Consider the following 23,383-nt stretch of genomic DNA (forward strand, 5'->3'; position numbering starts at 1 on the left):
AAGTGACAGGAGTGGTGTACCCTAGGGTATGAAGCCACCATTCACATGCTTCAAATCCTGATATGCATCTCCAAAGGCTACCGTGTTTATTTATTCCATATAACAAGTAGAAGCATTTATTGCAAGTTCTAAACACTTTATAAATATTATACACTTAATCCTCATAACACCACCATTATTTTCATGACTGCTGGCTTCTTCAGCTAGTTCTTGCTTCACATGGATTTGGTGCTCAGGTCCCCACTACCCACCCACCCCAACCCTGATTCTGGCTGCCACCTCTCAACAGGTTTCAAAGTCTCACCATAGTTTCTTATCCTTCTATTGTTCTTGGGAGCTGAGGACAAAAGCCTCAGCTGGCTCACTCTCTCCTTCTCAGCCCCAGACACTCTAGTTTCCGAGATTGATCCCGAAGACTGAACAAGGCATTCTCTGATTTTCCATCAAGCTAGGTTAGGAACTAGAGGCAGCTCTGCTCCAGAAAGTCTGAGGAATGAGAAGGGGTGAGATTTAAAATAAAGAACTCAAGGGGACTTCCCTGGCAGTGCAGAGGTTAAGAATCTGCCTTCTAATGCAGAGGACGCAGGTTCAATCCCTGGTCGGGGAACTATTAATAAAATCCCATCTGCCTCAGAGCAAATAACCCCAAGTGCCTCAACAAAGACCCAGTGCAGCCAAAAAATAAATAAAATAAAAGGACTTGAGCTATGCATGAAAGAAGTTCAAGTGAATACACAGTAAAGGGATTGTGAATCCAGAGGTGGCACTTTTTGCCCCAGTCTCCCTCCCTGGCCAGCTGTATATTCAAGGAGCTACCAGAATGGACGAACAAAAATTGGGGGCCAGAGCCATCCCCAGCTCCCATATTTACTACTGGGTAAAAAAGGGTGATTTCTCAAGCTTTTCTGGCCATCAGCGATGCTATCTGTAGAGGGCTAACCATGACTAACTCAAGAAGTTAAGAGTCTCTCTGAGACAGTGCACATCCAACCACTCTGCACATCTACACAGCCAGGCAAACACACAAGACCTCACAGAAGCAGCCTGCCAGGAGGATCACCAATGGGTACTGATCAGTCAGTCCAGGTCTTTTCTGTTCCATGCAGCTCAGAGAGGATGTGACCTCCCAGAGCATGCAGTTGGGGCAGACCACATTGCCTCTCACCCTCTGCCTCCGCAGGCACAATTCTTCCCACCTCCTTGGGGGTCTGCCTCTCTGCAGGACAGCCTGGTGTGACTGCTCCCCAACCTACCACAGGACTCCTGGAAGAGCGATCCAGGAGGGGGTGTCCACTGCCTGAGCCTCAGTTCTTGGACTGAAGACAGTACCAGTAATAGAGACACAAATAAGACGAAGAAGCCCAACAGTCATTAGGAAGAAAACACCCTCACTCCTTAGCCCACAGACTCCCATCCAGGTGCCCGCTCTGTGGCTAACCCCACACCTTGGCCAACCTTTCCCATGCTTCCAACAACCTGAGAAAACTTTGGAAGCTTGAGGGGGGAATAAGACCAGTGGCCCTGGGGCAGTGCCAGCAGAATCACACTGCAAACCAGACGCTGAGAACAGACATTCTTAAAGGCCCTCTGGTCACCCATCTGAAGACTCCCCTAGCCGTCCCTCTGCCCAACAGTAGCTGCAACCATCTTTCTTCTAGTGAAGTGAAATGTGTCTCTTTAGAACTCCCAGCCCTGAATCCACTTAATGATCTCCCTTTTTCCAGATGGGACTCCAGAGATTGAGGACTAGTGGCTTTGATTCCCCCCCACACACACACATTTGCAAGACAAACATTCCCTCCCAAATAATTACTAAAAATGACTCCTATAACTTCTATGGCCTTCACCTGCTTCAAACACAATCAGATGTGCTGTTAAGAATAAGGTTAAGAATAAGGTGGACAAAGAGCCTGAAGGGATGGACCCACCCTAGAACCCTGCAGCTCTGGGACCTTCAACCATCCTCTCCTCCACGTGTGTCCTGAAGACACAGCGTGGGAAGGTTAGGAAGCAATACCCATTCCACTTGGGAGCTCTGCTTTGCACGGGAGCCAACCTCAACTGCTGTGTCCCTACAAGCTGCACCGACTAAATGGATGGGGAATGCCCTGCCCTGGTGATTGTCAGAAACAGTTAAGAGGTGAACACCCCACCTGAGTGCAGGACAGGCCATCAGGAGGCCCATACCCAGCACCAGAGCCTCAACTCCACTATTCACTGCGCACCAGCAGTCCCTGCCAAGCCCTCAGGGCAAGTCCTCTGGAGACAGCCAGTGGGTTGCTGCCAAGACAATAAGCCATGAACCAGGTGTGACTGATTTTTAGAAGTAAAGCTCAGGAGGATAAATGGGTTCTGACTGAGGCAGTGTTTAGACAGAGGATATTCTTAATAGTTTCAGATACATGTTGAAGTCCAAAAATAGGTACTTTTTCCCCCAAAGCCAAGCTTATATGCAATAGCTTTTCTCATGAGTATTTTTATATAACCAGAAATCTCTCTTAGAACCCCTGGAACATAACAATGAACACAGGAGAAAGGAGGAACGACTTTAGATTTTCTCTCTTTTTAACAGAGGAGACTTTTATCAAGAAGCCCATGGTCCCAGTGGGAAGCCACCTCCTCCTCCCCTTCCTCTCTGTGCTCCGAGTCCACTTTCCCAGTTTCTCTGGAGAGGAGGAGTCTCAGACTCCAGGAGGCATCAGCACCCATGCTCATGTGCTCATGGACAGCGCACATTTGTTGGCTTGATCTTCATACATATCCCATGGAGTCGATGTTATGGTCACAGATGAGGAATTGACACACCCAGGCTCACAGAGCTGCTAGGTTCTAGAGAGGGCCCTGGATCTTCAGACTCCTGGTCCACATTGCTCTTTGGATTACAGTTCAACAACACACCCAAATGTGTTTGACAGAAGGGAAGAAAATACAAAGTCACAAGAGTCCTTTTCACACCTGAATTTTGCACCTAAAATTCAACTAAATTAATGATGAATGCTTACCCCAGGAAAGAAAAGATTTACATTAGGATTGTGATCAGTTGCATTATTGGCTCAAATTCTCCTCCCCTCCCTGTCTTCATACTCTTTGACACATAGCTTTGCAGTTCCTCACAGGAAAGGAGCAGAACATTTTTCCCATCTTCTCAACTCCGTGACACATTGTGGCCAATGGCACGAGGTGAAAGTGATAGCATGCTGGTTTGGAGGCTAGACTTCAAGAGCCTGGCATCCTGCCACTTGCTTTCCGGCTCCTGAGAAGAGCGTGCCCAGGCTGGCCTGCCGGTCCCAAGAGGAGCACGAGAGCTACATGGAGCAGAGTCCCTCCGCCCCAGTGATGATGCCCAGCCAAGATCAGCCAAGAGCAGAGCCCCAACCAACCTGCAGCAGCGACTCCCTAACAGCTGACTGTGGGGCAGGAGACTGCTTCTCTAGTACAGATTAGCAAGGGGGAGCCCCACTAAGAATGCTATAGGGAATTGCTACAATGGAAAGCAGCTGGACCACACCAGGCCTTCCAGACTTTGGGATTTCAGGTATAAGTATCAATAAAAAGCCTCTGGAGAAGGAAATGGCAACCCACTGCAGTATTCTTGCCTGGAGAATCCCATGGACAGAGGAGCCTGGCGGGCTACAGTCCATAGCGTTGCAAATAGTAGGACACGACTTAGCTACTAAAAAACAACAACAAATCAAAGAAAAAGTGTGGAAACCAACCACAGGATTCCTCCCTTTTTGCTTTTCTGAGCAAAGGCCATATATAAAAAAATAACCACTGCTTACTATCACCGTCAATTCATAAGAGACAGGACATGTTAACACTAAAACTGAGGCGAGGATGTGATCTTTGAATGTGACACAGTCCTTTCCAAGCGAAGATAGCTGGCCACCCTCCATATATGAGCCTTTTTCTTTCCTCTTGTCACAGATCAATGAAAACTTTGTCACCAAATAGCTCTGGTCCATGTATTAGCAACGTTTCTGCACGCTTTATGGTAGAACTGTCAGAAGAACACAGAATCAGTTATGTGAATTGCAAGACTTAAATCGCATTTCTGTTTGCTCTGTGACAATAAAAAAACTACATTTTTAAAACTGGGATAAAAAATAAAGCTAAAGATAAATTTGAGGTCCTCTGCCATGCCTTCCATTGGCAGAGCAGCCAATGGCCCTGACAAACCCCCACCTCAACAAAATTTTTTGAGTCACACACTATGCAGGTGCCTAAGATGCTGGTTTTGTGCTTCCATGATTACAATAATGTATGAATAAAAAGGAAAGCAGTGATCCCAATGGAAGCTCTCCCAGGGGTTACAGGGACACATAACTGAGACAGAAGTTACATGCAGGGAATCCCTGGGACCAGCTCCAGGTACACATATGAGGTCACACATAAACATTGACTGTCTTCTTTCTGAGTCATAAAGAGCCCCTCCATCCTTCTGTTGGGTATATGGAGGCCCAGGAGAAGGAACGGGGTCACAGTGCCCAGAGAGAAATGCCTCTGAGGGGCCCTTGACGGCCAGGCAGGTTGTGAGGTGAGGGCAGTGGGCAAGAGTCCTGTTCATCCCTTCGCAGAGAGAGCAGTGCATGTCCGGAGCCTTGGGGGCCTGCGTCCCCTGGACTCCCGCACAGAGATGTTAAGCCGTGGTCTCTAACAGTCTCTGTGAAGGTCACTCAGTGTTTCCGCACATGCCATGGGGACATCAAAGCCTGTGCCTCGAGCTCAGCACATTCAGGGAGCACAGAAAGGCCAGACACCAGACCTCTCTCCACTCCCCTCTCCGCGGGCGACCAGGAGCACTGAGCCTTCGCCCTGGGAGACCGCCTGTCTTTGTGGGGCCAGAGCAGAATTAGCAGAGTCTAACGTCCTCACTCCCCTGATTGCAGCGGTCCCTCAGACTGCCCCAACCCCAGAGGGAGGCTGAGATGTGGAAACCTGCCCCAGGGATCTGGAAAGTCAGCCTACCGTGGAACCAGGGGGCGATGGCTTTGGTGTTCCTCTCGAAGCCCGCTCGGCGAGGCAGCTGCTCCTCCTTGAACCAGCGGACTATGACTTCTCTGGAGACGGGGCGCAGGGGCCGCTCCCAGGCCCTGCTGAGACAGAGACCACCGAAGTGTGGGAGAGTCATGAGGGAGGGGGCAGGGGGCGGGGCAGGAAGGAGGGGGAGGGAACCAGGAAGACCACTGTGAACAAGCCCGATGCCCACACGCACACTTGTGGAAAGGATTAAATAAATCCAGGTACTTGAGGGCACTCTGCAGATTATAATGTACCAGCTGTTCGTATTTTTCCCCAGAAGAAAACTGTTACCACTTGCTTTGGGGGAAAAAAGCCTACTAGCATAACATTGTAAAGCTACTATAATCCAATAAAAACATTTTTTTAAAAGAAGGGGGACCTTCCTGGAAGCCCGGTGGTTCAGTGGTTAAGACTCCATGCTTCCAATCCAGGAGTGGGGTGGGGTCCCTCAGGTTCAGTCCCTTGTTTGGGAACTGGGATCCTGACTGTTGCCTGGTAAGGCCAACATTTCTTTTAATGTAAAAAAAAAGAAAAAGTCACACAAGTGCAAGCGGGAAATAGGATGGGAGGAGATGTCTGAGGGAGAGAAAAGGCCAGGGCATAAACAGCAGAATCTATGAAGAAGGATCCTAATGTAACACCAGCAAAATCATTATACATACGTGTCCTCCACCCTCCCCAAACCCCCACCGAAGAGGATGCCGGTTTTGCCTCTCTCCATCTCCCCGCCCATCTCCCCTGACCCTGCCATCTAAGGGGACACCTAGCTTGGCCAACTAGCTTTCATGATTTATGAGGCAGTATCAGGACAGGGAACAGCCTCAATCTGCTCTGAAAATGGCTGAATTTCACCTCCAGAAAATAAAAAGGAAAAGGATAGAAGAAAGAGAGCGGGGCAGGAACAAGGCAGTATACTGGCTGACTTTTGACCAGCAATCTGTGAGGGTCTGAAGATCCCTAGAGTGAGATGAACAGGGCCACTACTTCCATGCTGTCTGATATTTTCCCCAAAAAGCCCAGATTTTACTTGTTTTTGTGTCTGTATGGTGGCTCCTGGATGTATACAGAAATTCTGTTTTACTGGAGTCATACTAACACGAAGCCCAGTAAGGGTTTGACAGCATATGCTCCATAACAGTATGCACCACTGTTTATGGATATGAAGCAAGATTTGTTGTTGTTGTTGTTTAGTCGCTAAGTCATGCCCAACTGTTTTGTGACCCCATGAACTGCAGCCCGCCAGGCTCCTCTGTCTTTGGGATTTCCCAGGTGAGAATACTGGAGTGGGTTGCCATTTCCTTCTTCAGGGGATCTTACCAACCCAGGGATCAAACTCACGTCTCCTGCACTGGCAGGGAGATTCTTTAACACTGAACCACTGGGGAAGCTCATGTAGCAAAACTCCATTGCATTAATTTATGGTTTGAAAGCGGAGCAGACTTTGGGCTCACCTTAAACAACTGCAACTTTTTCACCTTTCCACCTGAGTGATAGAAGCCTGGCAAATTCTCACTGTCATCGCTGTCTGGTCCACCTAATAGCACTGGCATTTAGAATTCACCACCTCTGTCATCATCTCTTATAAAATAAACATCAGCTGTCCCCTCATGCAGTCATTGCATTTCCTCTGCACCAACAAAAACGGATGATGAGCCCAAGACTTCCTAGTAAACCCCAGAATGAGCTCGTGTTTTTCTTGCCCTAAAATGAATCCATGTACTCATGTGCAGTACTGAACACTGCAGATTTTTAAAAAGATTCAATAAGAAAGACAGGGCCTCCCTAGTGTCTCAGACAGTAAATAATCCTCCTATAATGCAGGAGACCTGGGTTCAATCCCTGGGTTGAGAAGATCCCCTGGAGGAGGGCATGACAACCCACTCTACTATTCTTGCCCGGAGAATCCCCATGGACAGAGGAGCCTGGTGGGCTACATACAGTCCATGGAGTCACAAAGAGCTGGACATGACTGAGCAACTAACATACAAGAGAGACAGAGGGTGAGGTTCCATTGAACGGCTCAAAGGCATGATCAGTGGGGTCTGTTCTCCAAATACCTTCCTCCCCATAGCCACCTCCACAGGCAGAGCCCCTCTAACCAGCTTTGCTCCCCTGTATCCACCCTTCAGGACTTCCCTCTTCTCAGGAACCTCAGAGTCCCCTTCTCTTTACGAAACAACAGTCCTGCCCCCAGCCTCTTCCTTCACACGTGCATTCCCCAGTAAATAACTATGCTTGGGGGAGTGGGGGGAAATCCCCTGGTTTCTAAGACTCATTCTCCTTAGAAGGCAAGAGGAGGTTATAAATGACAGCAAGGAAAATTCATTCACTCTTTTGTCCCTCTGTTTCCAAGTAGGGAATCTGATTCCCCAGAATGTAAATGCTAGGGCGAGGTGCTCCAAGAGGCCACCTGGCCAGAAGCCTTGCTCCTGCACCTGCAGCTCTCTCCCATCAACCATGTGTCTGCCCCCAGGACAGCCAGGCAAGCACGTGCTGGCACCACAGTGCTGAGGGCAGTGAGGCCACAGGGACCTGTGCCATAGGGCAGCCACAGGAAGCCGGCTGATGCATGGTTTCCAGTGCCTGGGTCTGCCATTCCATCTGCCTGGTCCCTGGTCCCCCTACCCCATCCAAGGTGGCTCGCTTTGGCTGTCCCTTCTCCCCTACTGACAGCTACACCCAGAGAGCCTGGAGCCAGACTGTAACAGTCCATGCAGCTCTGTCTTCTGGGCCTGAAGGACAAATTATTCGTCTCCTTAAAAAAAAAAAAAAGCACAAGAGGAAGAAGACTTCTAACTATGTCTCTAAATCCAGTAAACATAAAAGAAACTCTGACTTCATAAAAATCAAGAATTCCTGCACGACAGAAAACGTTATATCATAAAAGTCAAAAGACAAATGACAGATTGAGGGGGAGAAAATGTTTTATCACAAAGAAAAGAATCTTTCCCCCTATATTTTAGGAGTTCCTAAAAATAGATCAACCCTGAATATTCATTGGAAGGGCTGTTGCTGAAGCTCCAATATTTTGGCCACCTGATGTGAAGAGCTGATTCATTGGAAACGATCCTAATGCTGGGAAAGATTGAAGGCAAAAGGAGAAGGGAGAAAGGAGAAGGCAAAAGGAGAAGGCAGAGGATGAGATGGTAAGACAGCATCACTGACTCAGTGGACATGAATTTGAGCAAACTCCAGGAGACAGTGGAGGACAGAGGAGCCTGGTGTGCCATAGTCCGTGGGGTTGCAAAGAGTTGGACACGACTCAGTGACTGAATAACAATAAACAAAAAAATAGATGACAAAAAGACCAATAACACAATGAAGAGGCAGGAAAGGAAGAGACAGGTATGGAAATGTCAAAAACCCTTAAACATACAAAATACTTCACCTCATGCATAAATAGAAATGCAGATTTAAACTTTCACTGAGATATTATTTCTCACAAAAAACAAAAATCTGACAACATACTGCTGGCAAGGCTAAAGAATGCGAGTGTTCACAAATACCATCTCTGTGGAGGACGAATTGAACTTAACTATTAATACTATAAATACATGTAGCCCTTAATCCAGTGGTCCCACTTTTGGGACTCTCTGTTGTAGATAATAGTTGCCCAAGTATAAAATTAATGTCTACAAGGTTACTTATTAAGGGCATTGTTGGTAACAACCAAAGGTCTCAAACACCACCACGACCCACTTGCCACGCACGGCCAGGGGTGAGAGCGGCCCCGGGCCTGGGAGGCGGTGGTCGAGTCTCGCCTCCTGCTCGTGGCTCTGGCCGAGCTCTCGGAACCTGGAGCTGAGTCCGGCAACGGTGCCCTTCTGGATGGCGCGGAGCGAGTGACGCTGGTACTCGGCCCGGGCGCGCTGGGCTCGGCGGCTCCTCTCCTCGTCAGCCGCCTTGGATCGGCGCACTGGAAAGGAAGAGAGGGCATGTTCACCACTGTACCCACTTCCCAAGCTTTCTTCCTTTTAAAATCATCTATTTCCAGGGACTTCCCTGGTGGTCCAGTGGTTAAGAATCTGCCTTCCAGTGCAGGGGATGGGAGTCTGATCCCCGGCCAGAGAACTAAGATCCCACCTGCCATGGGGCAGCGAAGCCCAGACCCCAACTAGAGAAAAGGCCTGCGTGCCACAATGAAGATTCAGTGGAGCCAAAATTTAAAAAAATAAATCAATAAAAAATAAAAATAAAATCAGGTGTATCTGACACCTGAGCCCCTGCTGTTTCCTACAAAAAGCCACACGAGCCCTTAAGGCCATCCCGTTACTCACCCCTCCTCATGTTACTCATGTGGAAACTGAGTTCCAAAGAAGGACATCACCTTGCCCAGCTGGGTCAGTGGGCAAGCCTGGCGGGGACCCACACGCCCTGCTACCAGAGGATGAGTTATGGGAAACTCTGGAGTCCCGGCTCCGGTGCCCTTTCTCTTTGGTCTCCTGAGACCTTGACAGCTGGTGGGTGCGTGTGTTGGAGGGAGGGAAGAAGGTGCTTCAGTAACTCTGTCACCACAGAGCTGCCATGTCTGCCGTGATGCCCCTCTCACCAGCACGTCTTTTCGTGTTTCTCGAGGCAGGTTGGACATCTGCAAGTTGCTGCTTCTAAAACTCAAAAGGAAGTCCTGGATCTGGGAAAGTGTACAGAGCGAGGAAGACCTCTGAAGCACGGTCTAGAATTAAAACTGATTATTTTGTAGTCTGCATTGAGTCAGGCCCCATCTGCCTCTAAAATCCAGTCCTTTTGTAGAGAACTCCTGGAGCTGGCAGTGTTCTCATTGCACAGGTCCAGGGGCTGCCTTGGCCCAAGCCTTAAGAAAAATCTTACCCAAAGCCTAAGTCTACTCCAAAGTCCATCCAACACCTGTATAGCACGCAACTACAACCTACCAATGCCAGAGAACTGTGTTCTGTTGGTGCTTGCAGGATACAAGGCAAATGGTCCTCGCCCTTAAAGAAAGAGCTTCTTCTCTTCTTCAAGCGGTCAAAGTCCATTCTCGAAACACAATATCTCCCAAATCTGAGGAAGGCAGCGGGAAGTCTGTCCCTCAGAAAGTATTTATAGAAGCCGAGGTCACATAGACTGAGAGTGCCAGGGTGGCGGGAGGGGAATTTTCTTTGGTCTATTCATTGCTGCATTCCAATGCCTAGCATACATATGCATCAGTCAGCAGGTGATACATATGCTTGAAGGACTGCACCCCGTTAAGTATTTAACCCTGCCAGGCTCTGAGCTGAATATAGAGATAGCAAAGACGAGACGGTTCCCTCAGGACACTCAGAGAGTAGCTGGGAGAATAAGGCAAATAAATATATCTGCAGCGTAAGGAGAACAGGGACTCCACAAGTCTTGCCGGAGTTTAGGGGCTGCAGCACTCACATTTTGTGAGGGAGTCAGAAGCCACCACAGGAGACTGAGCACCCCGCTGGGTCTGGAAAGGTCAACAGGAGTTTCTCCAGGGAAAGGAGAGGGAGGAATCCAGAAGGGGCAGAGGGCAGGGGCGGGAGGAGGGGAGAAAAAACCTAATTTCAGTTCCTGGGACTAAGAACACCAGAATACCTGCCACCACAAAGTCTCCAGCATGGGCTTTCCAGTCACTAGGCTACAGACAGAACACAGGAGCTTCTGCCCAGAAGGAGGGCTTCCCTGGTGGCTCGGTAGTAAAGAATCCACCTGCCGACGCAGGAGGCGCGGGTTTGATCCCTGGGTCGGGAAGATCCCCTGGAGAAGGAAATGGCAATGCACTCCAGTATTCTTGTCTGGGAAATCCAATGGACAGAGGAGCCTGATGGGCTACAGTCCACGGGTCGCAAAAGAGTCAGACATGACTTGAAGATTAAACAACGAAATCTCTTCAGGGGCCAGTGAGAGTTGACAGCCCTTGGGGGACAGCCACAGTCAGTGATAGAAGGATGTCACATGCAAAGTGGGAAGACAGGCTTTGGGAACTCAATGAGGAGAGGGCACAGGCCGTGGGTCACACAGGGACTAAATTCAGCCTCCCAAAGTCCAGCCCTGGTTTTGCCATTGTCTTCCTCAGAAACCTTCAGTGGCTCCTGGTACTTGCAAGACAAAAGGCAAATCCCTTGGCCCTTAAGGAGCATCCCTTCCACCCACTTTCTTTCCCAGCCCAATGGGCCTCTGAGCCTCTCCCCGCCTTTTCTTCAAGTGCCACCAAGCTCCCCACCATTCTGCAAACTCTCCTCTGTGCGGCTGTGTCCACCAACTCAAAACAACTCTGATGCACATGCAGACAGATCAGCTCAGAAATGCCAGGCAGCAATACGGAGGGTACTCAGAGGTGAGGACATGGCCAAGGCTGCAAGCAGGAAGCCAGCCCTGCCACCCAGCCTCGATTATGGAAAAGAGACTGATATGGAGTCAGACAGGGTCAGTGGCAGCTCCAGGAGGGCTTCTTGGGTCTTTTTCTCTTCTTGTGTTTCTTTTTCTTTGATACATAATTGATGTACATAAGCTTAAAAGTGTTCTGTGTGCTGATGTTGAGATACTTAATTTATTGCAAATGATGATCACCATAGCATTAACTAACTCATTCATCAGTCACATAGCTACCATTTCTTTTTTGTGGAGAGAAATTTAGGATCCAGTCTCTTGGCAACTTGAGCTTCCCTGGTGGCTCAGATGGTAAGGAACCTGCCTGCAATGTGGGAGACCTGGGTTGGATCCCTGGGTTGGGAAGATCCCCTGGAGAATGGAATGGCTACCCACTCCAGTATTCTTGCCTGGAGAATTCCATGGACAGAAGAGCCTGGTGAGCTATAGTCCATAGGGTTCCAAAGAGTCAGACACCACTGAGTGACTCACTTTTTCACTTTCATTCTTGGCAATTTAGAAGTATATAACATATTATTGTTGACTACAGTCACTAAGCTGTGCATTAGATCCCCAGAATTTATTCATCTTCTAATTTTGTACCCTTTGATCAACTTCTAACTCCTCCGCACCCCACCACCCCTGCCCCCAGGCCCTGGAAACCACCATTTTACTCTTTGTTTCTATGGGTTTGACTTTTTTAGATTTCATATATAAGTGATATCTTGTAGTATTTTCCTTTGTCTTTTTTCACTTAGCATAATCCCTAAAGGCCCATGTATGTATATGTATATATATATGTGGGGGGGGGGGTCTTTATTCATCCGTTGGCAGACGCTCATGTTGTTTCTGCAACTTGGCTATTGTGAATAATGTTTACTGTTACAGTAAACATGAGGCCACAGATATCGCTTTAATAGCCTGATTTTATTCCTTTGGATATATATACCCAGAAGGAAGATTGCTAGGTCATACGGTAGCTTCATTTTTAATTTTTTTGAGGAACCTCCATAACGTTTGCCATAGTGACTGCATCGATTTATACTCTCACCAACAGTGCCCGGGATCCCCTTTCTCCAACCTTCATCAACACTCTATGCCAACTTTCTTTTGAAAGTCCCTGAATGCCTCCAGGCCTCAGTGTTTACCTCTGTCAAAATAAGAATGATGTGAGTGTCTGCCTCACTGAGTTATTATAAAGATTGAATGAAACATATAAAACACTATAAACGATGAACTGCTTTGGAAAAGCAATGTCTTACTAAATCAGGCCTCTGACCTTGATCTTTTCTTCAAATTTCTCAAAGCCTGATTCTGGAGCCAAGCTGCCTGGGTTCAGATCTCAACTTCATTTACCAGCTGTGTAACAGTGGACAAGTTAGTTAATCACCCTGGGCCCCCATTTTCTCAAAAGTAAAATGGACATAATAATGGTCCCTACCTCGTAAAGTTGCTATGAAGTTATTATGAAATTAATAATATAAATCACTTAACAATTGTGTCAGGTACATTTTGAGCACCATGGTGTTAGCTAAAGCTTTTATTTTCATTGGAAGTGAAAAAGGTGAAAGTTTTCGTTGCTCAGTCATGTCTGCGACTTTTGCCATCCCATGGACTATAGCCCACCAGTCTTCTTGGTCCATGGAATTCTCCAGGCAAGATTACTGGAGTGGGGGGCATTCAGTTCAGTTCGGTTCAGTTCAGTTCAGTCGCTCAGTTGTGTCCGACTCTTTGCGACCCCATGAATCGCAGCACTCCAGGCCTCCCTGTCCATCACCAACTCCCGGAGTTTACTCAAACTCATGTACATCGAGTCAGAGATGCCATCCAGCCATCTCATCCTCTGTCGTCCCCTTCTCCTCCTGCCCCCAATCCCTCCCAGCATCAGGGTCTTTTCCAATGAGTCAACTCTTCGCATGAGGTGGCCAAAGTACTGGAGTTTCAGCTTCAGCATCAGTCCTTCCAATGAACACCCAGGACTGATCTCCTTTAGGATGGACTGGTTGGATCTCCTTGCAGCCCAAGGGACTCCCAAGAGTCTTCTCGTGGGGGGCATGAGCCCTATCAAAACGCAGACATGAGCAGTTCTCAGTCAGTCCAGGAGGGGGCACCCTTGATGCCCAGTGGCATGGATTCCGGGTCTGTTTACAAGCAGCTTGTGGAACCTAAGTTCCCCAGCCAGGATAGGAAAGCCTAACCACTGGACCATCAGGGAACTCCCAGCTTTCCCTAAAGTAAGCTTTGAAATCTTCAAAGGTTGCTTCTGTTCCTTCTCTGAATCTGGGATAGATTCAAACTGTATCATGTGAATCTGCCGTGGAAACCCTCAGCTGGAACTCAAAGCATTTTTTCTTCTATCCCAGTGAAAACAACCACAAGCATCTTTGGCCCTGAGGCGGCAAGTATCAGACTGTCTTATACCCCAGAGGATGCCACTGCAGAGGTGGGGCCCCAACCAAGTCAACTTTGCTTTCTCCCACGGCCCAAGTTCCAGTCCAGGATGACTTCCCACGGGCCTGTCCAGCAGGCACAGCAAGGGCCTGCACTGCACGCGGGACAAAGCGGGGTCCTGGCCATTCCCACTTCTAAGCTGGGCTCCAAGGTCTCCTTTCTCCATCTGTTAGAGGGGAGAATGAAGCTTGTCTCTCAGAAATAATGTAAAGACAGCTGAACAACATGAAAACTCTCAAGACCAGAAGAAAAGCCTGAATTTATAGACGGAAAAATGGACCAACCACAAAGAGATACCTCTTCACAGCTATCTGTATGGCTACTGTTTTTTAAATTAAAAGAAATATGATAATAACAAGTATTGGCAAGGATATGGAGAAATTGGAACCCTTATGCACTGTTCGTGGAACTGTGAAATGGTGCAGCTGCTGTGGAAAATAGTATGGCAATTCCATAAAAATATTAAATGCACAATTACACATGGTCCAGCAATGCCAATTCTAGATACATACCCAAAAGAATTGATAGCAGGAATTCAAACAAATATTTGTATACCCATGTTTATAACAGCATGATTCACAATAGCCAAACATGGAAAATAACACAAATGTCCATCAGTGGATAAGCAGATAAACAAAACAATATATACATAAAAGGAATATTATTCAGTCTTAAAAAGGGAGGAAATTCTGACACACACTACAACATGGTTGAAACTTAAAGACATTATGCTAAGTGAATAAGTCAGACACAAAAGCAAAAGCATTGTATGATTTCACTTATACTCCACGTATTGCACGTAGAGTGGCTAAATTCAGAGTAGAAAGTGGTGGCTACCATGAGCTAGAGGCAGAGAGAACTGAGGAGTTATTGTTTCATGGGCCAGAGTTTCAATGTGGGAAGGAAACAAATTTCTGGAGATGGTGATGGTAGCAAAGCACCATGAATGTACTCAGTGTCACTGAACTACACACTTAAAAGGAGTTAAAATGGTCAATGTGAAGCTGTATCAGTTCCGTTCAGTTGCTCAGTCATGTCTGACTCTTTGCAACCCCATGGACTTCAGCACGCCAGGCCTCCCTGTCCATCACCAACTCCCAGAGCCTTTTGTCAAACTCATGTCCATTGCGTGGGTGATGCCATCCAACCATCTCATCCTCTGCCATCCCCTTCTCCTCCCGCCTTCAATCTTTCCCAGCATCAGGGTCTTTTCCAATGAACTGGTTCTTCGCATCAGGTGGCCAAAGTATTGGAGTTTCAGCTTTAGCATCAGTCCTCCCAATGAAGATTCAGGACTGATTTCCTTGAGGATTGACTGGTTGGATCTCCTTGCATTCCAAGGAACTCTCAAGAGCCTTTTTCATCACCACAGTTCAAAACCACAATGCACTTGTTGGGGGTTTTTTACCTTTTTTTTGGCACGCCATGCGGCCTGTGGGATGCAGGATCTTAGTTCCCCAAGAGGGATCGAACCCGTGCCCCCTCCATTGGGAGCTCGGAGCCTTAACCACCGGGCCACTAGGGAAGGCCCCTATCACACTTTAAAATTATAAAAAAAAAAAAAAGCCATTCTGTAACATTCTGGCTTGGGGAGCACTGGGCTTAGAATGAAGAGGCCAGACCACATCAGGTGTTGCTATTAGCTAGAAGTGTCCCCAGCTGTGTGTGCCCCCAGCCATCCCTCAGTTCTCTCACGTGCAGGTCAGGGGGAAATCCAGCCCCTTCCAGCTTTGCCCTCCTATCACAAGGATGTACCCACACCTGCCGGGCCTGGGGCCACCTCCCAGAACAAGACAACACTTTGCAGGACTGCCAGCCTGCAACCCTCCTGCTCAAAAGACACCAAGACTCCGAGTCTTAGGAGTCCAGTCTCACCCATGCTGGACCTGGGAGTTTCAGCTGCCCCGGGCCGGAAGGGGACAGCTGAGCATTCTGCTTGGCTTTGCTCCTGACTCTCTCTAGCCCGTGACAAGTCTTCACCTCCCTAGGTCTTAGTTTTCCCTCCGTGGAAAATAGAGACGGCCCCCTCTTTGATCCTGTGTGTGTGTGTGTGTGTGTGTGTGTGTGTGTGTGTGTGTGTGTGTGTGTGTGTGTGTGTGTGTGTGTGTGTGTGTGTGTGTGTGTGTGTGTGTGTGTGTGTGTGTGTGTACTAAATCATTTAGTCATGTCCAACTCTTCGCGACCCCATGGACTGTAGCCCGCCAGGCTCCTCTGTCTGTGGGCTTCTCCAGACAGGAATACTGGAGTGGGTTGCCGTGACCTTCTCCAGGGGATCTTCCCAATCCAGGGACCGAACTGGCAGGCTGCTCTGGAATCACGTCCGAGCCTCTGCTCAAGACTCCTGTTCAGTTCTCCCATGCTGAAGAGAAATGGCAGGAGCTGGGTTTCCTCTTGGCAGCATATCTGTGAGCAGCTACACAGCTCCAGAAACATGGCCAGGCGAGTCATTGCAAGAGGCAGGATTTTTAACACTTTAAGTAACACATTCAGGCACCAAAAACACATTTATTTAGCACACGTGTGTAGTGTCTCCCTTGTGCCAGCTCCACGTTGCACAGGCAGGAGCTGTGCATTGCACAACTCCAGGGGGCACAGTCACCCATGATGGTCATCAGTACGTACAGATGTTGTGACAGTTTCCTGGTAGATGGCAGTGCAGCACCTTGAAAAGCAGGCACCCTTTCCTAATTTTTCACAAGGTCACCCTATCAGCTGGCAGCCTGGCTGCTGCTAGGGGATGTAAATACAGCAACGAGCAAGACACAGCCCCCATCCTTGGAGAGCTCACTGCCTTGAAGGGGGAACACAACAGCAAATGGTGCATGGAGCTGTGCCGTATGGACAGGGTGCTGGGGAGCCCCAGAGAGAGGGTACCTTATCCAGGCAGAGAAATCCTCTGGAAGACACCTAAGTTGATGCCTGGTAGACACAAGGGATTCAAACAAAAGAGGCCAAGGAGGGGCTATTCTAGCAGAGGAAGCTCAGGGGCAGAGGCCCAGAGGCAAGAGGAAGTTGGAACATTTCTCACAGAATGGCTGGAAGGAAGCAAGAGGTAAAGATGCAGAAACAGAAAAGGCCATTTAGGAAACCCCAAAACACTGACTAATCAATTTCAGTACTTTACCAAAGAGTGATGAAAGCCACTGAAAGGCTTTAAGCAGGAAAGCAGGATGCTGTTGGAGCTTTTCAAAGCTTAGCTACATTGTTGGGAATGAACTTGACAGGAACAAGAATGTACGTTTGCAAAACAGAAAGCTAGACAAAAAGAAATGGGGGTCAAAGTTAAGACATGGTCAGGACGATGAGAAGGGGTGTAAATTCCAAAAATATTGAGGAGGTTGAGTCTTTATAACGTGGTAGGTTTGGGGATTAGTAGTGAGCAGAAAAGAGAGACCAGAGTGACCGCCAAGTTTCCGCCTTTGACAGCCAGGTGATGAAGCAGGTGGGGGAAGAGGAGGATTGGGTTTTGAACAAGTGGAGGTAGAGGTGATATGAGACTCAGCGGGGAAGGTCCAGGGAGCATGAGGTCTTAGAAGATCACCAGTTGCCACTCATCATGAAACCTATTTCTAGAGCACTTGCCTACAGTTCTCCCTACTTCTGCCCAGACAGAAAAGACTCAGTGCTGAATAGAATTCAGATGAGCCAGTTAGAGCCTGCAGAGAAACCAAATGCTTCAAAGCATCATCAATTTGTAGTAAGCCCTTGGGTGAATAGCATAATGTCTCTGAAAATTAGTGAATAATCCTATATACAGGAAAAGGCACCAATAAAGATTCAGGTTGTGTATGTGTGTAGATGTGTTTAAATTCCGCTCCATCTTCTGCTTCATGGGAACCTTAGGCAACTTGAATTACCTTGTCTCTATTTCCTCAGCTGTAAAATGAGGGCCTCACAGGGTTGCTTTGAGACATCAATGAGAGCGTACATAGATGGGGCTTGGACAGTTCCTGGCACATGGAAAGAGTTCATTAATTATCATCGTGTTTGCTGTAAGATAGGGGGACTGGAATACAACTTTTAGAAAGGGTCCAGTCTCGTTAAGGCACAGAGGGGTAGAGGCGCAAGGTATAAGGTATAAGACTGGGGGCTGCCTAGAGTCCGGAGCCCTTGTCAGGGAAATGGGGAAAATGAAGCTTTGTGAGAAGGGGACGTTTCCTGACCCCTAAGAAAGAGAAACACGTGGTCCAGATGTTGGAGGATATACTTTTAGGCCTCTGGTAGCCTGGGGAACAGCCATCACCTGGGGAAGAATGGGTTTGTCATCAAGGACAATGAACCCTGATGAGCCTCAGGGAAATCCGGTGAGGTCCACCCACAGCTAAACAAGACCTCTCTGTCTGGGGCTCTCTCTATCTGGACTCAGAGGCTTCTGAGGGTCAGCTGTCAACCATCCTTGTTGGGCTTACAATCCTGATGGCTGCTAACAGTGACCCCATCTGGCCACCAGGGGCAAGATCAGGGGTTCCTTAAGACCAGAATGCTCCCCAGGAATTCTTGAGCAATCAAGAAGAGAGAGAACCCTACGCAGGACGTGAATCGGGCATATGGGGGGCTCAGGCTGGCATTATTCTGAGCTGTAAAACCAAAAATATATGGCATCTGGAGTTTGGGGAGCAGTTGCCCAAGGAGCAACTCCACAGTTTCCCATCCCATCAGTGGAGAGAAAAAAAACTTCTGTGTTATTCTTCAACTGTCCTTCAAACCCAAAATTCTCTGCCCCATCCCATCTCCAGACCATATCCCCTCTCTACAAGCCCCTGAGTTCTACCTGGGTCAAGTACACAGCAGTTTAGAATCACTGACTCTTTCTCTGACTGTACCGGAGCTTAGTTGCTGCACATGGGGTCATTGATCTTCGTTGCAATATGCAGGATCTTTAGTTGTGGCAAGGCAGATTCTAAGTTGCAGCCTGTGGGATCTAGTTCCCTGATTGAACCCGGGCCCCCTGCACTGGAAGCTTAAAGTCTTAGCCATTAAATCACTGGGGAGTCCCCTAGAATCACTGTGTTTAAACCCAGACTCCAGAGCACATGCCCTTCTATGAAGGAAGAGAACAGAACCAACACAACTGGACTCCCTAGTAGACTTGAGCACACATTTTCTCACTCAGCTCTGACCACAACCCTACAAAGGGTTGCCACGAGGATGCAGATTGTGGGTTGGGGGCCATAACTGGGATCATAAAGCTCAGAGGAAGAGGAGGGGTTAACTGCTACACTGTCCCAGTTTTTATAAGCGAAACCATTAGCCAAGTCAGACTGGCTCATCTCAAAATCTCTGGGCGACAAGATGTTACCTAACTCACAGTCCTACAAATTCCTGCTGAGAAATTATTAAGCGAATTTCTGCCTGATATATTCAGAGCTGCTCAGAAGTCAGAGCCTGCTCTGCTGTTTGAACTGAATAACTAACTCTGTATTCAAGTGATACTAAGGGGAACAATTCCCTCTTTTTCTCCTAACTTGGAGAATTTAATTTAGGTGTTTTATCAAAAACTGCTGCTCCCAGTAGATTAATGGCCCACTATAGCTTTCATATTAAGTTAATTGAGTGCAGAATGGCTTTGCTGGATTTGAATGACAGCTTCAGAGTTAAGCTCATCATTCTTCAAGAAAGCATAAAATGAGGGAACCAAAATCATGGGCCTGAATTATCACATCTTTTCTCTGTTTAGGGTAGGTTTTTCCATTTTCGGGTGCCACACAGCCCATTAATTAGCAAACAGGCAGCACTTGCACTAGATGATTTCCATCCTCCATCCCCAGCTAAACACTAGCCCAGCCCATAACTTTCCATCTCGGGGCGTAGGTACAAAAAAAGGAACGCTCCGTGAGTGACAGCCCTTCACAGCTTAGAGAGCACCTGGGTTCCTCTCTCATTTCACCCTCCCAACAAGCCTCAACTCTCCATGTTCACCCGCATTTTACAAATGAAGAGACTGAGCAACAGAGCAGAATGAGAACTTGCTTGAGGTCAAACACTAGGAAGCAGCAGACCTAGGACAGGGCTCCCAGCCCAGTGCTCCCTCCCCAGAACACAGGAGGCTCATGTGACTTCACTCGCTGATTGTTCACTTTTTTTTTCACTATAAACTTTTGTCCTGCCTTCTTTTTCCACCTATCTCTCTATCCATTCCAAATTTATATGAACGAATTCTTCTTAGGTCTTGCCTGTTTTACCTTTTCAGCCTTATTTCCATCATTACCCAACATGAAGCCCAGGCTGCAGCCACATCAAAACATGTGCTGGCTTCCCTGGTGGTCCAGTGGTTGAGTCCATCTGCCAATGCAGGGGACACACGTTTGATCTCTGGTCCGGGAAGATTCCACATGCCACGGAGCAACTAAGCCCAGGCGCCACAGTGACCCAGCCTTCACTCTAGAGCCCACAAGCCACAACTACTGAGCCCATGAGCTGCACCTACTGAAGCCCATGTGTCTAAAGCCCACGCTCCACAACAAGAAAAGCCATCGCAATAAGCCTGAGCACCACAACTGAGGAGTAGGCCCCTCTCGCCACACACAGCAACGAGACCCAGCGCAGCCATAAACGAGTAATTTTTTTCAGAAACATGTGCCATGTTCCATGCACATAAGGACCTCACTTTTACTCAGTGCTGTTCCCTCTGCTGTGATGCCCTTCTCCACCTTCACCTTTTCTACTCAACGTTCCCAAACCAAATGCCATTTCCTCCACGGGGCCTTTCCAAATGTTCAAATATTTTGTAGCAAAATATTATAGGATTCTTGTGCATTTATGTGTATCAAGGATAGTGGCTTGTAACTTTCTTTGCTTATACTGTCTCTGTCTGGCTTTGGTATGAGGATGATGCTGGCCTCTTAAAATGAGTTTGGAAGTATTCCCTCCTCTTCAATTTTTTGGAATATTTTGAGAAGGTTTTGTGTTAATTCTTTTTTAGATGTTCAGTAGAATCCATCAGTGAAGCCATCTGGTCCTGGACTCTTCTGTGTTGGCAGATTTTTTTATTATTGATTCAACATTCTTATTAGTAATTGGTCTATTCAGATTTTCTATTTCTTCATGATTCAGTCTTTGTAGGTTGTACACTTCTAGAAATTGATTCATTTCTTCTAGGTTATCTAACTTGTTGGACTACAATTGTTCGTAGTAGCTTCTTACAATCCTCAGTATTTTCATGGCAAGTGTTAGGTAGATGCAAATCAAAATCACAATAAGATAGCATTTCATTAGAATGGATATTAAGCAAAACACCAAAAGCGAGTGCTAACAAGGATGTGAAGACATTGGCGTCCTTACACATTGCTTGTAGAAATGTAAAATGGTATGGTCACTTTGGAAGACTGTACGGCAGTTTCTCAAAGTGTTAAACATAGAGTTATCATAAGACTCAGAAATTCCACTCCTGGATACATATCTAAAAGAATTGAAAATATATATTCACAAAAACATACACAGATGCTTAGGGCAACATTATCTGTAATAGCCAAAAAATAGAAACAACCCAAAAGTCCATCAACTGATAAACAGTTAAACAAAAGTGTGGTATATGCACACATTAGAATTTTATTGTCATAAAAAAGAATGAATGACTGATCCATGCTACAACACGGATGGACCTTGAAGATACACTAAATGAAAGTCAGACACAAAAGACCACATAATGTATGATTCTATTTATATGAAATGCCCGTAACAGGCAAATCTATAGAGACAGAAATTAGACCAGTGGTTTCCAGGGGTATAGCGGGAGTGGGTGAGTAACTGCCAGTGGGCACAGAGTTTCTTTCTCTGGGGATGAAAATGTTCTAGAATTGGAGAGTGGTAATGGTTGCACGACTTTGTGAGTATACTAGAAACCACTGAACTGCACACTTTAAAAGGATGAATTTTATGGTATGTGAATTGTATCTCAATTTTTTTTAAGTCTGTCTAATGAATGGGGCACATGGTTATGAAATGCTGAAGACCAGAATGCTGGCCAGCAGAAGGCACCTCATATCTCTGCTCTCTCTGCTGTGGCCCTAGTCATCTCCAAAGTCAATCATGCCACAGTTTCCTCCTCTCTCTCACTCCCATAACCAGCCCAAATTACGTCACTCGACTTTAGAAGTTTCCTCTGTCCACTCATACAAGTCATGCCTTTTTATTTTCTGTATGTTTTGAAGTTTTGACATCTGGGACGTTGCTGGTCCTTCAGCTACTGCCCCTCCAAGATCTAGCCATTTCCTAAAGCTAGCAAAGGACCCAGCTACAAGTGCACCTTTCAAATGCAAACGAACCAATGCAAAGCCCATACCCCAACAACCTCGTATATCTCGTTCTTATACTCCTCAGTCTGTCCATCTGCCCTAATCACCCCAGTGCCGGGTATAGAGAACTAGAGACAGCTCCTATACCCCAGAGCCTGCTGAAATTATTCAAACTAGCCTGTCTGAAGTGTTTACCCTGTCCTGCCTTACCTTTGAGGCTCCCCAGGTGGCGCTAGTGGTAAAGAACCCACCTGCCAATACAGGAGACAAGAGACACTGGTTCAATCCCTAGGCCAGGAAGACCTCTTGGAGGAGGGCACAGCAACCACCCAAGTATTCTTGCCTGGAGAATCCCATGGACAGAGGAGCCCGGTAGGCTATAGTCCATAGGGTCACAAAGAGTCGGACATGACTGGAGCAACTGAGCTCGCACACACGCATGCCTTACCTTTCCCAATGACACCATAGTAAAGGCTCTTGCCCACTTTCTCTACTTGTTTCCTCTGCCTTTTGACTCATTCTGGTGCTTCCTGTGTGGCCCTGCATGGCATGCCATGCTCTCCATTTCTAGGAATCTGTGAGCAAAAACTTCTTGCAACAGTCATTTCCACATCTGCATGTCTATCCATACCTGGTTAAAGCAAGTCTCAAGTACGTATTAAAACACCACCTTCAAGCTTAGTTTCACTTCTTCTTTCCCACCTAACTTACCATCCCCGACACTCTCCAAGATTAACAGCCACCTAAACATCTCTAATGGCTCAGACAGCAAAGAATCTGCCAGCAGTGCGGGAGACCTTGGCTTGATCCCTGGGTCGGGAAGATCCCCTGGAGAAGGGAATAGCAACCCACTCCAGTATTCTTGCCTGGAGAATTCCACGGACAGAAGAGCCTGGCAGGCTACAGTCCATAGGGTTGCAAAGAGTCAGATATGACCAAGTGATTTTCACTTTTTCACATACATCTCTAACTTCCTAAGCACACCACATCCCTTTATCATATTCTGGGTCCTCCATCCTGACTCTTCATCCTCTTCTCCAGCCTCTTCATCCAATATCCCCATGCTCCCAGCAAGCCTCACTTTATAACTTCTCTTCTGGAATGACACCAGAATAGCCACCATGTGACCCAACAGAACGTGTGCCTTTTCCCTCAAAGCCCTTAGCCTGTGTGTCTAGGTATTGCCCAGCCTGCGAGTTCCCCCAAGACACAGACCATGATCTCTCATCTCTGGATTTCCAGGGCTTAGCACACTGCCAGAAAATTATTGGTAACTCAGTAAATGTAGAGTTTTACCCTTTAGTATAAGAAATCTCCCCAACAGGCAAGTAAGTTCCTTGAGG

General features: G+C 47.3%; 1 protein-coding gene across 1 annotated transcript in view; it reads right to left on the reverse strand.

The window, feature by feature from the left end:
- SH2D4B (SH2 domain containing 4B) overlaps window positions 1-23,383 on the reverse strand; it is a 77,702-nt gene that overhangs the window by 15,935 nt on the left and 38,384 nt on the right. The window contains exons 5-6 of the mRNA XM_043476165.1: window positions 8,722-8,938; window positions 4,969-5,093 (exon numbers count right to left, since the gene is read on the reverse strand). Coding sequence (XP_043332100.1) covers window positions 4,969-5,093; window positions 8,722-8,938 — 342 coding nt within the window. The remainder of the gene's footprint in view (window positions 1-4,968; window positions 5,094-8,721; window positions 8,939-23,383) is intronic.

Source organism: Cervus canadensis, chromosome 8, assembly GCF_019320065.1.
Source record: "Cervus canadensis isolate Bull #8, Minnesota chromosome 8, ASM1932006v1, whole genome shotgun sequence".
Lineage (NCBI taxonomy): Eukaryota > Metazoa > Chordata > Mammalia > Artiodactyla > Cervidae > Cervus > Cervus canadensis.